Genomic DNA, 12,814 nt, shown 5'->3' with positions numbered 1-12,814 from the left:
TATATATATATATATATATGTAGCTAGATAGATAATGTTAGTGTTTTGCTAAATACGGAATAATATATAAAATCAAACAATGGTTCTTTCAAACACTTCTTGGACATCTGTTTCTTCTCATTTCACTCTGCAGAAAGCTGAGAGCACTTAATGGAATTTGGCGTTTGGTAGCTGGAAACTGTGCAGAAGCCCGCCGAATGTATCAATTACACTAGGCTTCACAGTTTTCCCATTTGTTTTTAGATATTTGGACGCATTGCAGATTGTACTTTTAACCAACAGGCCGATGTTGCCGCTACCTAACCTAACATAAAATGCAACGATAGTCTGATGTTAACCGCTGTTTATTCTTGTTGTTTAACCCCAGGTCGTCCCGGATCCAGTAGACCTGTAATCGAAACTATTTTTGTTATCAGACATAACGTACTTTGGACTACACTTTCTTGTGTAATCTTCCTTTCTTAAGACCATAGGGTGCGATTTAAGGGGAGATTTGGCTGTTATTTCTAGTCCTTGATCCAGTAGACTTATAATCAAAGACAGCTTTTTCAAGATTCAAGCATAACGTACTCCGGACTGCACTTTCTTCTGTGACCTTTCTTTCTTAAGACCACAGGATGCAATTTAGGGGCAGATATAGCTGTTATATCTGGTATATTAAATGACCACGCAGAAGCTCCTTGCGTAGTTAGTTGTCGCTATCTTTCCAGGTGGTAAAATTAACCCGGGCATGCTTAATTTTCGCGGTTATCTCCCAGTGACATTGCCGCAAGAAATTAAGTTATGCTAGGCGTAACACCTTGCGAAGTGCATCCAAAAATTGAGTAAGATTTTGAGTTTTAGCTCATTCAATATTTGTGGGATTTGAATCAGTTCTGAGCCTGGCAAGACATCGTTATTTGCATAATTACTACTCAGAAGTGTTAACAAGCATCCTTTGGGCAACAATTCCACTTCTGACGTAACATGGAATGTGTGTACCACACACAGCGGCCACTATATGAACGTGTTTTCTGTACGCGAGCCACTTCAACCTGATACCACCACATTCTACTATCGTAATAATGGTATATCTACACATGTGTACCCCTTCCCTTCTGAAAAAAATGTTTTCGCAACAAATTCCGATATAATCAAGATCTACATCATCCGAAAGGTATTTGCCGAAAACTTCATTTAAAAAAATGTTCATTTTTCTGAAAGTTATTTGGAAACAAAGTCGGACGAGTGTACTTGTGTAGGTATTCTCTTCACCAGTGGTTCCCAAACTTTTTCGGGCTGCTGCCCCCTTGGCACCCAGCCCACGTTCCTAGCGTCTCCCCACCACCACCATAAACGTAGATCACTTTCTGCAAAAAATTCAAAACAACTGTATTTCACAAATAAAGCTTAACCCAATTAACCCATTATTTTATTGTTTTTACATCCATTTGTCCCCCTTTTCTGGCCACCCCATTATCTCCCCACTTTTCTTCGATGCCCACCTGGAGCTTTCCACAACATCCGGGGGTTCGGCAGTACTGCCCATTTTAGGAACCACTGCTCTACACAAAAATTATATGTCCAGTAATTCAGTTTACGGCATCACTTTTTACTTTTGTCACTGATGCTGAATGACAAAGGTGAAGGTGATATCCTTAACTGATGTATCTTGAGATAATGTCATCTTCATCATCATTATTTTCACCTTCACTTTTTCATGCTTGCATGGGCCAGACGAAATTTGTTCAGGAAGATTTTCTATGGCCATATGCCCTTGCTGTTGTCAATCCTTTCTTGCTTCCAGACTTGACGTGTTTTCAGAGAAACTTGGAAACAAAGGACACCTCTTGTATGATGGTGACTCTCGTTTACAACAGTCACGAGATGTTAAGATGAGACAGTAACACACGCATGCAAGTACTTGTGACAGACTTCTTTCAGTTTCTGTCTACCAAACCTTTGTGTAACAAATTCCACTTCTGACGTAACATGGGATGTGTGGACCACACACATCCAGCTGTAGAAACTCTGCCAAATCAGATTGGAGCCTGGTGTAGCCATCTGGTTTCACCAGTCCTCAGTCAAATCACCCAACCCTTGCTAGCATGGAAAGCGGACATTAAACGATGATGACGACGAAATCTGCATGAAAAAAGCTATAATTAAATTAATGTTAGCATGTTTAATGCATGGAGCCTGGAAGAAAAATGCAGTGGGATAAAAATGTTTTGCTCATTGACTAATATCTTGGCAGTCTTTCGGAACACAAATTTCTGACTGCATGTCCTACACAAAGGAAATGTTTTCACCTCTGCTCTCCTTTCTCCTCTGTATTCCTCTCTTCCGCTGATGTCCACTGATAATTTTATCTCTCTGATTTTCATTTAGGTGTGATGTAACCCCTTACATTGGAGTGAACTCAGTCAGTCTAGGACCAATAAATATTTCAAAAATATAACCGATATCGAGTGAAGAGAGCTCTTTCCGATTCCCACTTAGCTGAGTTGTGGCTCTTTACGATATAATGAAGGTAAACCATTTAAAAGCTTAGACTCACTGAAAGGACTGACGTACAGCTGAGTCTTGTTAGATAACTTCTTTTCTAATGGATCCTCAAAAAACCCCCCAAAACATAAAACATACTGCTAGTTGCTATCACAGTGAAAAGTGGAGGTACGTGGCTTAGTGGTTAGGTTGTCGGACTCGTTGCCATAAGACTGTGGTTTCAGTTCGTGGACCGGGCGACGTGTTATGTTCTTGAGCAAGACACTTCATTTCATGTTGCTCCAGTCCACTCAGCTGGCAAAAATGAGTAATCCTGCAATAGACTGGCATCCTGTCCAGGTGGGGAATTTACTGGGAAACCAGCGAGGAAGTGCATTGTGAGCAGTGGTGTATAACAATATCTGATAATGTTTGGTTGATATAGTGACACATACAGCGGAGACACGTGGCTTAGTGGTTAGGGTGTTGGACTCATTGTCATAAGACTGGTTTCAATTCATGGACCGGGTGACATGTTGTGTTCTTGGGTAAAACACTTCATTTCACGTTGCTTCAATCCACTCAGCTGGCAAAAATGAGTAATCCTGTGACACAGACTGGGGTCCCATCCAGGTGGGGATGAAACTGGAAGACTGATCCTTATGAGTCAGTATGACTTGAAAAGGTAACTTTACCTTTTTTACCCTATCACAGCAGACATTACAGTATGCAGCAATGTTGGTTCTATTCATGCAGCTGCTAGCATCAAACTCATGGGTGTTGGTGCTACACGAATTTGGGTCGTTGTTTGGTTTAAACACTTAAACTGTCATTGAAGTAATTGCACTATCATCCTGCTTTTTTTTTAGTAAAATATTGGTTTCAATTTAGTATTGTAGATAAAACCCGGCATGCTAATGTTTCTGCCAGCTTCCCTCCTTATACTGTCAAGTATATTAAAGGCTTTATAAGTAAATACTATGTCCTACATGGTAGCAATGTGTTTGTAAATGATTAATGGGTTGGATGTGGTTCTGAAGAGCAAGCAAGAACTCTTGAAATATACATATACACCCATTCCCTACTTTTTCTATCTTCAACAGCATTATTTGTATAGGTGTATTCATATATGAAACCATAACTTTCAGTGCTGGCTCTAGTTTCTACTGAAAATCTGTAGAAATAATTTTAAAAAGTGATTGGATTGCACTGCTAACACAGGTAGGATATAGTATTGACTTAAAAAGCCTTTAATATACTTGGTAGAATATTATGGTCATATAACGAAATACAGTGTTCTTACCAGCAATTAATAAAGTGTTATCTGAATGCTAAAAGCTTTAACCCATTAGTGTTTGAACCAGCCATATCCAGCACAAATATTCTTACTGTTTTATGTTCAAACTGGCAAGACTCAGTCGCTTACGCCCACCTTACAATGTCATTCTAAAACTAAACAAACACACTGTAAAAATCTCAAAGCTACAAGATAATGCATGATTAATTCAAAACAAGATGAATAAATCAGCAATGCATTTGATAGAGTAATCTGAATGCTAAAGGGTTAAACACAAATTGTAGTCCAACTGCTTCATGCTCCCACCTGTCAAACCTAAATATATAATTAAATCTATGTTCACGTTATATTGGTGTATTAGTAATTTCTTAAAACTTATTTCATATTCCTTGAAAATGAGTCGCTTTCTTTTCTGTTTCCAGAAGGCTGGGTTTGTACAGAGTTTGCCCTCTGACTTCAGTGATGTACAACCTCGTAACTATGATCCAAACTATATCTCTGAAATCAGCAACCAGATGCAAATTCCAGATAGACTTCAATATGATGGGACTGTCGATTCTCGGTCAAAGTCACCTCCTCTTAAATCAGAAGTGCTTTCTAATATGACCATTCCAGAAAGGCTTGTCTTTGTAGGTAAATATAAACAGCTTTGTATTTCACCACTTTTTTTAAAACAAAACTAAAAATTCATAAACAACATGAATTTTTGATCTATCCATGGGTTCACAAAAATTGATTTACAAGAGAAAACTCACGATATAATCAACCACCTTGAATTACATTTCGAAAAGCGATGATGTAACTCTTCGATGTTGTAAAACAAAGAATTGTCAGGATAAAACATTAGAGTTAATGACTGTCAAACATGGTGCATCAGAAAATCAGACATTTCATTCTTAATGACCTGATATATTTATCATGATAGTCGTTTGCACACTTTATGTGTACCAAATTGCACGCACATGGCATCTAAGCTTACTTAGAATTATATATTAAATTCATTATTTTTTTCTTTTCAGGAGAAGATAAGCATGTGGGTCTGAAATCTACTATGCGGCAATTTGACTTTGACAACATACCCCAGACTGGAGCATCGTATGTTGGAATGATCACTCCACCAAGAACACTAACTTTAGAGGAGCAATTTCCTTTTGTTGAAGATTCAGCAGAACCAGAACGCCATAAACGTAGTGTAATGCCTCTAGTGAGAAATGGGTAAATTGATTTTTCTTTTCTTGCATATCTGTGTATTTTGTAAAGACACCTCTTGTCTTTTTTTTCACAATTCTTTTTTATAACAAACGAAAGGAGCACAATGTAACCATGTGCTCATCGGACCCTGTCAAGCTGTCTAACCCATGCCCTGTGCACCTTAACCTACTTGTGATCCCACTACACCTCACAAAGTACACTGCATGCAATTCATACTTTTCTCTTTTCTCCATATTGAGCAAGGCTGTTTTACTGAAGGTAACTGGTATTTTCTGTAAGTCATATTGCCTCAATAAACTTGACATATCTCAAACAGAAAATAGTTTCCAACATGACATCCTTTAAGAAAAGATTGATTGGAATATAAAACTGCATTCTGCTGTTAGGTGGTGAAAGTTTTGATTGGATATATCTGATTTCTGCCACACAAGGGTTAACAGTTGTCACTGAAGTAAAATTGAACTTTTTATTTTTCAGGGTGAATACTCAAGTCTATACTCCCGGCACCTCTCCCGGTGATACTTTGCTTCTAAATGACGAGGACGAAGCCACTTTGTTACGTACTCATTTGGCCAAGTTGACACGGCGGATCGTATCGTTAGAGCAGGAAAATCAGAAACGAGCTCAACGCGATTTAATTATTTATCCTACACTTCTCGGCTATATGTTGTGGAAAGTATTAACATGGTTTTTCCGTAGTAACTGAAAAGAAAAAAAAAAAAAATTGAAATCTGTTCTTTTTTTTTTCCTAACTATCAAATATTGAGCTCAATATTATTATATCAAGCAGTCAGATAATATTGGTGGGGTATGGGAGTGGGGTGGGTTAAAACAATTCAACAATTTATTTTTACTTGTCATTGTTATTGTCACTCATGTATTTGAGTCAGTTCAAATTTAGTTGGAACACCCATGATGTGTGTGCTCTCACTCTCTGAACGAAAGAGTGATTGTTGGTCCAGCTTTCTATTTTTATAATTTTTCAGTATAATAATAATAATAATAATAATAATAATACCAACAACAACAGCAGACATGATAGAGAGATGGAATAAATTCCTCATAGCCTTGCTCAGAGTAGGCTTTATCTGCCATCACATTGAAGGTGTCTCATTGGAATCAAGGCCAATACGCAGCCAACTGTGTTTGGTTCACATCAGTTATATTCCCACCCATCTCTTTACCTAAATGTGTGGCGCTGTGCCATTGTCATAGCATCAGTATTATTATTACCATTATTAGGTAGAGAGCTGGCTGAATCGTTAGCACACCAGACGAAATGCTTAATGGTATTTTGTCCATCTGTATGTTCTGAGTTCAAATTCTGCCAAGGTTGACTTTGCCTTTCATCTTTTTGGGGTCGATAAAATAAGTACCAGTTGAATACTGGGGTCGGTCTAATTGACTCTCCCCTTCCCCCAAATTTCAGGCCTTGTGCCTATTGGTAGGAAGAGTTATTATTACCATTATTAGGCAGCAAGCTGGCTGAATCGCTAGCACAACAGGCAAAATTTTTAGCAGCATTTTGTCTGTCTTTATGTTCTGAGTTCAAATTCCACCAAGGTTGACTTTGCCTTTCATCTTTTTGGGGTCGATAAAATAAGTACCAGTTGTGTACTGGGGTTGATCATATCGACTAGCCTCCTCCCCTAAATTTTCAAGTCTTGTGTCTATAGTAGAAAGGATTATTATTATTATTAAGGTGGGGAGCTAGCAGAATTGTTAACGTGTCAGACAAAGTGTGTTGTAGCATTTCGTCCATCTTTATGTTCTGAGTTCAAATTCTGCTGAGGTCAACTTTAGTCTTCATCCTTTTGGTGTTGATAAAATAAGTACCAGTTGAGTCCTGGGGTCGATGTGATGATTAGCCCCTGCCTTCAAAATTTCAAGTCTTGTGCCTATAGTTGAAAGGATCATTATTATTATTATTATTATTGTTCTTATTAATAGTAGTAGTAGTAGTAAGGTGGCAGACTCATTAGCACATTGGACGAGATGCTTAGCGATATTTCTCCCGTCGCTATGTTTTGTGTTCAGATTTGCTTTTCATCCTTTTGGGGTTGATAAATTAAGTACCAGTGAAACACTAGGGTTGATGTAACTGATTCATCCCCTCCTCCAAAATGGCTGCCCTTGTGGCAAAATGTGAAACCATTATTATTATTATTATTATTATCATTTAAGCTCAGAACATATTTAGTTTCAGCCCTTTACTTTCCGAGTTCAAATTCTATGAAGGACAACTTTGCCTTTCATCCTCCTGAGGCTGATGGAAAGAAAGTACCAGTCAATTGCTGGGGTTAATAAAAATCGACTAACCTGTCCCACCAAATCTGTGGCCTTGTGCCTATGTAAGAAATCATTATTATTAGAATAAATATTTTAATATTTTCATCCAAGTCAGAAAATGAGCCAATCAAATGAATTTATAAAATAGAAAACTATAAAGTTTGTTTCTTTTGTTAATAAAATGACTCTATGAATCCCGTTTACATGAGTGATGAGTGACAGTCTTGTAAAAATCACATGACGTTTGACAAAAGGATTTATGATTGCTAAAAATGGTGAATGATTAATTGATTGGTATTTGGAAGTTGTGGGTATATCGGAGCAGTGTATTAGCAGAGCACTTGACTAAATGCCTTCTTTTAGCATTAAATCTCATCTCTTCCACATTCTAAGTTTAAAATCCATCTGCAGCCGATTATGTTATTCCTACTTTCGGTTGTTGATAAAATAATTACAAAGTATGTTCTAGGATCTGGTTCTGTTGTCCATCTTCTTCTACAAACATTCTTGTCTTTGTTGTGTCAACATAAACAAATTATTGGTTACACTAACATTTATAGGTGTCAACTGTAAAGTTAGTGGCATCTAATACTTTCTAAGTCTGTACTTTATTAATATACTGCTTAATGATAATAATAATAATAATAATAATATTTATCAACAACAAAATTAGTTGAGTAATTTTTCCTGCATGCATGCAGACACACTCACACAAACATTTACAAATCAAAATTGTAATTGATGTTGATTACTTTTATTTCAATTATTATTTTTTAAATTGACTAAAATAAAAAAATTAAAAAAATGTTTATTGCAACAGCTATATATATATATATATATATATATATATATATATAAAACAGCTTTATCTTAATATTTGTTTCTTCCTGAAGAATGCCATGCTATGGTCTTTTACTTTGTTGCTACTCAGCTGAAACAGGGATTACAGGGATGGTTTTCTTGTAAAAAAGCCTTGAATGTAGATAAAGAATGGGGACTCTGTTGTCTAAAAAGAAATATTATTACTTATTTTGGTAAATTAAGGTTTCTTTAATAATATTGCAATTAATCCTGTAGTTAGGCATTTCTACTATCAAAAGATTTCAAATTTTAAACCTGATGAAGGTAAAAAAGAAAAAAATATGGATACACAGTAATCCCTTGCCATATTGCAGTTCACCTATCCTGGTTTATTATTTAAGCTTACGTCGATTCCTCCGTGGTGTTGTTTTACATTTATCATAAAATATATTTATTTATTTATTTATTTATGTGTTTCAGCCAAGTGGCTGCGGTCATGCTGGTGCACCACATATATGTACAAAATATAAAAAGAAATATACAGTACAGTTTTGTTTCTACTTTGTGGATTTTCACCTGTCGCAGGTGGTTTTGGAACGTAACACCAGCGATAGTCGAGGGATTACTGTAATCAATAAATGAAATAACTTTTCCTATGTGAAAAGTTGTTGGGACTAATTGTTGTCATGATGTGGGAAGTTGGAAACTGGAAAGTTTGTAAAGGTGGGACATTTAAAACTACAGCGTTTGTAGATATCAGAAATTTCAAAATGCAATGTTTATACATATAAGAATCGAGTAAAAGTCTTTTTCTATTTTTTTAGAGACTGTTCGTGTAATAATTTATAGGATAATATATTAATTGCAAGTATGTTCACTTTAAATACGGAAAAAATTTTCTGATTCTTGTACAGAATTTCAAGAGTCAAATGTCTGAAAAATAGGAATCTGCTCATGTTGGATACATCCATTGGTCTCCAGCTATGGGAGGTTTTTTCTTTTCTTCTTTTGTATTTTCTATGACCATTATAAAACTTACGGTTAAATATCTCAATGTATGGCTTGAAGGCTTTAACATTCTTAACCAACTAGGCTACTGATGCAATATTATAAATGTTTAAATTAAAAAGTTCCTAGTTCAAATCCAGTCTGGTTCTCTGTGCACATCCAAGTATAAGATGACACTTATTACTGAATAGAGTTCACACTGATCGAAAGTAGGGTGGATGTAGAACTGAACTTCTTCATATTTAATGACAACTTCTATCGACAGATCGGGGACTGCGATGGGCACGTGAATTGCCCCCTCCCTTGCTAACCTAGTCATGGGGTGCTTAGAAATCAGTCTTTATCATAAAGTTAGGTAAACTGATGGAATATATAGCATTTAGGGTGAATGAAGACGCTACTGGATTGTCAGTGCCTGGTGTATAAGTTCCAGTTTACTGGCTGTCTTGAGCTTTCAAGCTTATCGGACCATAGTTCACTCTAGCTTCCATGGTTTTATAAGTAACTGAGAGGAGAGAATTGCCTACTGGACCACAAATTTAAACCACAAGCTATGCTGGTACTCATTTCAGTTGAGTGGACTGGAACAACTTGAAATGAAGGGCATTGCTCAAGGATACAACACACCAAAGTTATGGGTTTGATTCTAGTTTAGGAATGAAACTGAGGCTTTACAATCCTAAGTCTCATATCCTAACTGCTAGGCTTTGTACCCTGACTCAATCTACTGCATGGGATGCTAAATTGCCTCTTTTTATCTCTAAGATATATAAACTGAGGTAATAAAGCATTTGACAGCCTTAACAATAGATTGAAACTTATAACCCAGGACTGACAGTACATCCATTTTGCTTTTTCCATTTTTATTTCAATTCAAGGCAATCTCTAAATGTATAAATCAGAAAACTTTAACACACACAAATGGATTTTTGTAAGAAATAGTATTTTTCTGTTAATTATTTTCAGTATATCAACAAGAATTTATACAATTAGTTTTATCAAACATTGCTTGTTTATTTACAATAATTATAACAACAAAAAAATATTTTAGAGAAAAGTAGAAAATATATTAAATTAAGAATGTTCGGCTGACATATCTTTTACTTTTTATGGTTTTTCTTCAAGTTCATATCGTTGACATCTGGTAAGATTTTGTTAATGTTTTATCATAAAAGTAATAAAAAGAGTACAGTGAACTTGCCATGGGGGATTGGAAAACCCAATGTTTCAAACAGAATCTTTCTTCAGGGAAAAGTAGAGAAATTAACAACAGAGTTTTACATCCTCAGCGAGTTCTTTTTTTTTCTTAAACTCATCAGATGTAAAACTCTGCTGCTGTTCCTCATTAATTTCTCTCCTTTCAACTTTTCCCAGAAGGACGCCGTTCAGAAACATTGGATATTCCACCATGGCAAGTTCACTAATTTTTTTTTTATCAGTTACTATCAGACCAACACCAGCCTCTTTGGAGTATGTTTCTTCCTTATCTAATAATGTTTGTTTTATAACAAACAAACAAGATGAGACAGTTTTGTTTATATATTTATTTGATGCATAACAAAACAGTTCATACAGGAGAGAAACCATTAAACCTTCTTTAAATTATGTTGGTTTTATTCTTGTACTAATACTTTCTAGTCATGTATCCTTTAAGCATTTATACTGGCCATATTTGGCCCAAATATTCTACCTGTTTTAAGTTCAAACTGACCAGATCTGACCTCTCACACCTACCCTACAATATCATTCTAAAAATAAACACATCATCGATATCTCAATGCTGTGAGATAATGCATGATTAATTATAAATATTGTTAATAAACAAGTATTACACTTGGACAGTGATCAGAGTGCTAAAGGGTTAAAATGCTAAATATCCGACAAGCAATTTACCAAAAATCATCTTTTTCTCTTCATTTAATTTTCAGAGGCCAACAACAGTTTTTCTGCTTTATATATTCTTCTGAAATCTGTTGCTTAAATTGAATTAAAATCTCCATGATTGACTTTTGCTAATTTCTTTCTAATCTGTCCTAACAAACGAAGATGATCGATATTTCATTTTATTTTATCTCGAATTAATTTTATTCCAGTTTCCTTAATTAAAAAAGTAATTAATTTGCCTTTTATTTTGTTTATTTATGACAGTTTTTAATTGTTTTTAAAAATATTAAAGATCTTTGATTCTGTATAGATAACCAGGTATATTCTAATGCACTTGAATATTTTCCCCATCTCTTTACACAATTCTTGAAATAATGAACAATAGTCTCATGTGGCTTGCTTCTCGAAAAAGAGTTGCCTGTGCCTGCTTTAACCTAAAAGGCCTACCTTTTCTTTTCTTCTGTCATTTTAAAATAGCAAGCGGGTTCTTTAGGGGGTATGTTCTCCAAATATATTAACATTTGCCCAGTTTTATAAATAATATTGATCTTGATATTTAATAACTCAATCTCAGTTTGTTTTTTTTTGTTTTTTTTCTTTGAGGTCTCCAGCAGAAATAAATTTCTTTTGATTCCTCTCTTGATTGATTAAAGATATAATTTGTAAAAAAAAAAACAAAAGGTGGTGCTCCAGCATGGCCGCAGTCAAATGACTGAAACAAGTAAAAGAGTAACAAAGAAAACCAAACAGTTTCAATAAGGCTTTAACTTCAAAACACTTTTTTTTATTATGTGTATATATATATTTACATATATGTAAATAAACCACCCAGATAAACCTGGATCAGTATTTTTCAGTCTTTAGATGTTGTTTTGTTGCTATTAACTTTGCCTCTTATTTATGTATTTATTTAATTAATTATTATTATTATTATTATTATTATTATGGCGGCAGACTGGCAGAATCATTAGCTTGCCAGACAAAATGCTTATCAGCATTTCTTCCAGCTTTAAATTCTGAGTTCAAATTTTGCCATGGTCAACTTTGCCTTTCATCCTTTTTGGGGGTTGATAAAATAAGTACCAGTCAAATATTGGGATCTTTGTAATCAACTAAACCCTTCCCCTCAAATTTCAGGCCTTGTGCCTGTATTAGAAAGAAATAATGATAATAATAATCCTTTCTACTATAGGCACAAGGCCTGAAATTTTGGGCGAGGGGACTAGTTGATTACATTGACCCCAGTGTTTCTCTGGTACTTAATTTATTGACCCTGAAAGTTTGAAAGGCAAAATTGACCCCGGTGGAATCTGAACTCAGAACACCACTCACCCAAGAATTTGTCCAATACATTAGCAATTCTACCAGCTTACCAGCTTAATCCCAAAGGATTTAGTTTTTAAAAATTGATTTGTATAACTCATTGTGTATATCTTTTGTCAAATTTATTCAAAATATTCTTTTAAATAATATGCTGATGGAGACAAAAAGACAAAAAAACAACAACAAAACAATCATTTTTCTTACAATGTTGTTGAATCATCATCTGACTTACTTTTCTCGTCTTCAAATTGACATATCAGATTGCTTCTCTGAGATTTGATCTCTTTGACTCTTGGTTTATTAATGTCTAACTCTTGATACTTATAAATTGAAATGTTCATTCATTCTTATGACATTCACAATGTTTTCCCTAAACTGTTCACTTCAGTAAAAAAAAAAAAAAAAGGAAATAATTAAAAGAATGAATAATTGAAAAACAAAATACAAAATATTTCACAAAATAATTTGGAGATTTTGGGGATATCAATTTCCAGAGATTTCTTTCATAAAATCAGAAATAAAAGACAAAAGCAA

General features: G+C 34.9%; 1 protein-coding gene across 2 annotated transcripts in view; it reads left to right on the top strand.

Annotated features, from left to right (window-relative positions):
• Positions 1-12,814, top strand: part of LOC106876950 (mitochondrial fission factor) — a 14,292-nt gene extending 1,478 nt beyond the window's left edge. The window contains exons 2-5 of one of the 2 annotated variants that reach the window (XM_014925720.2): positions 2,371-2,512; positions 4,186-4,396; positions 4,783-4,978; positions 5,453-12,814. In XM_014925720.2, coding sequence (XP_014781206.1) covers positions 2,507-2,512; positions 4,186-4,396; positions 4,783-4,978; positions 5,453-5,681 — 642 coding nt within the window. In that variant the 5' untranslated portion in view covers positions 2,371-2,506 and the 3' untranslated portion in view covers positions 5,682-12,814. The remainder of the gene's footprint in view (positions 1-2,370; positions 2,513-4,185; positions 4,397-4,782; positions 4,979-5,452) is intronic. The other variant, XM_014925719.2, reaches the window with a different exon arrangement.

Source organism: Octopus bimaculoides, chromosome 23, assembly GCF_001194135.2.
Source record: "Octopus bimaculoides isolate UCB-OBI-ISO-001 chromosome 23, ASM119413v2, whole genome shotgun sequence".
Classification (NCBI taxonomy): domain Eukaryota; kingdom Metazoa; phylum Mollusca; class Cephalopoda; order Octopoda; family Octopodidae; genus Octopus; species Octopus bimaculoides.
This window is presented reverse-complemented; position numbering and strand designations above follow the sequence as displayed.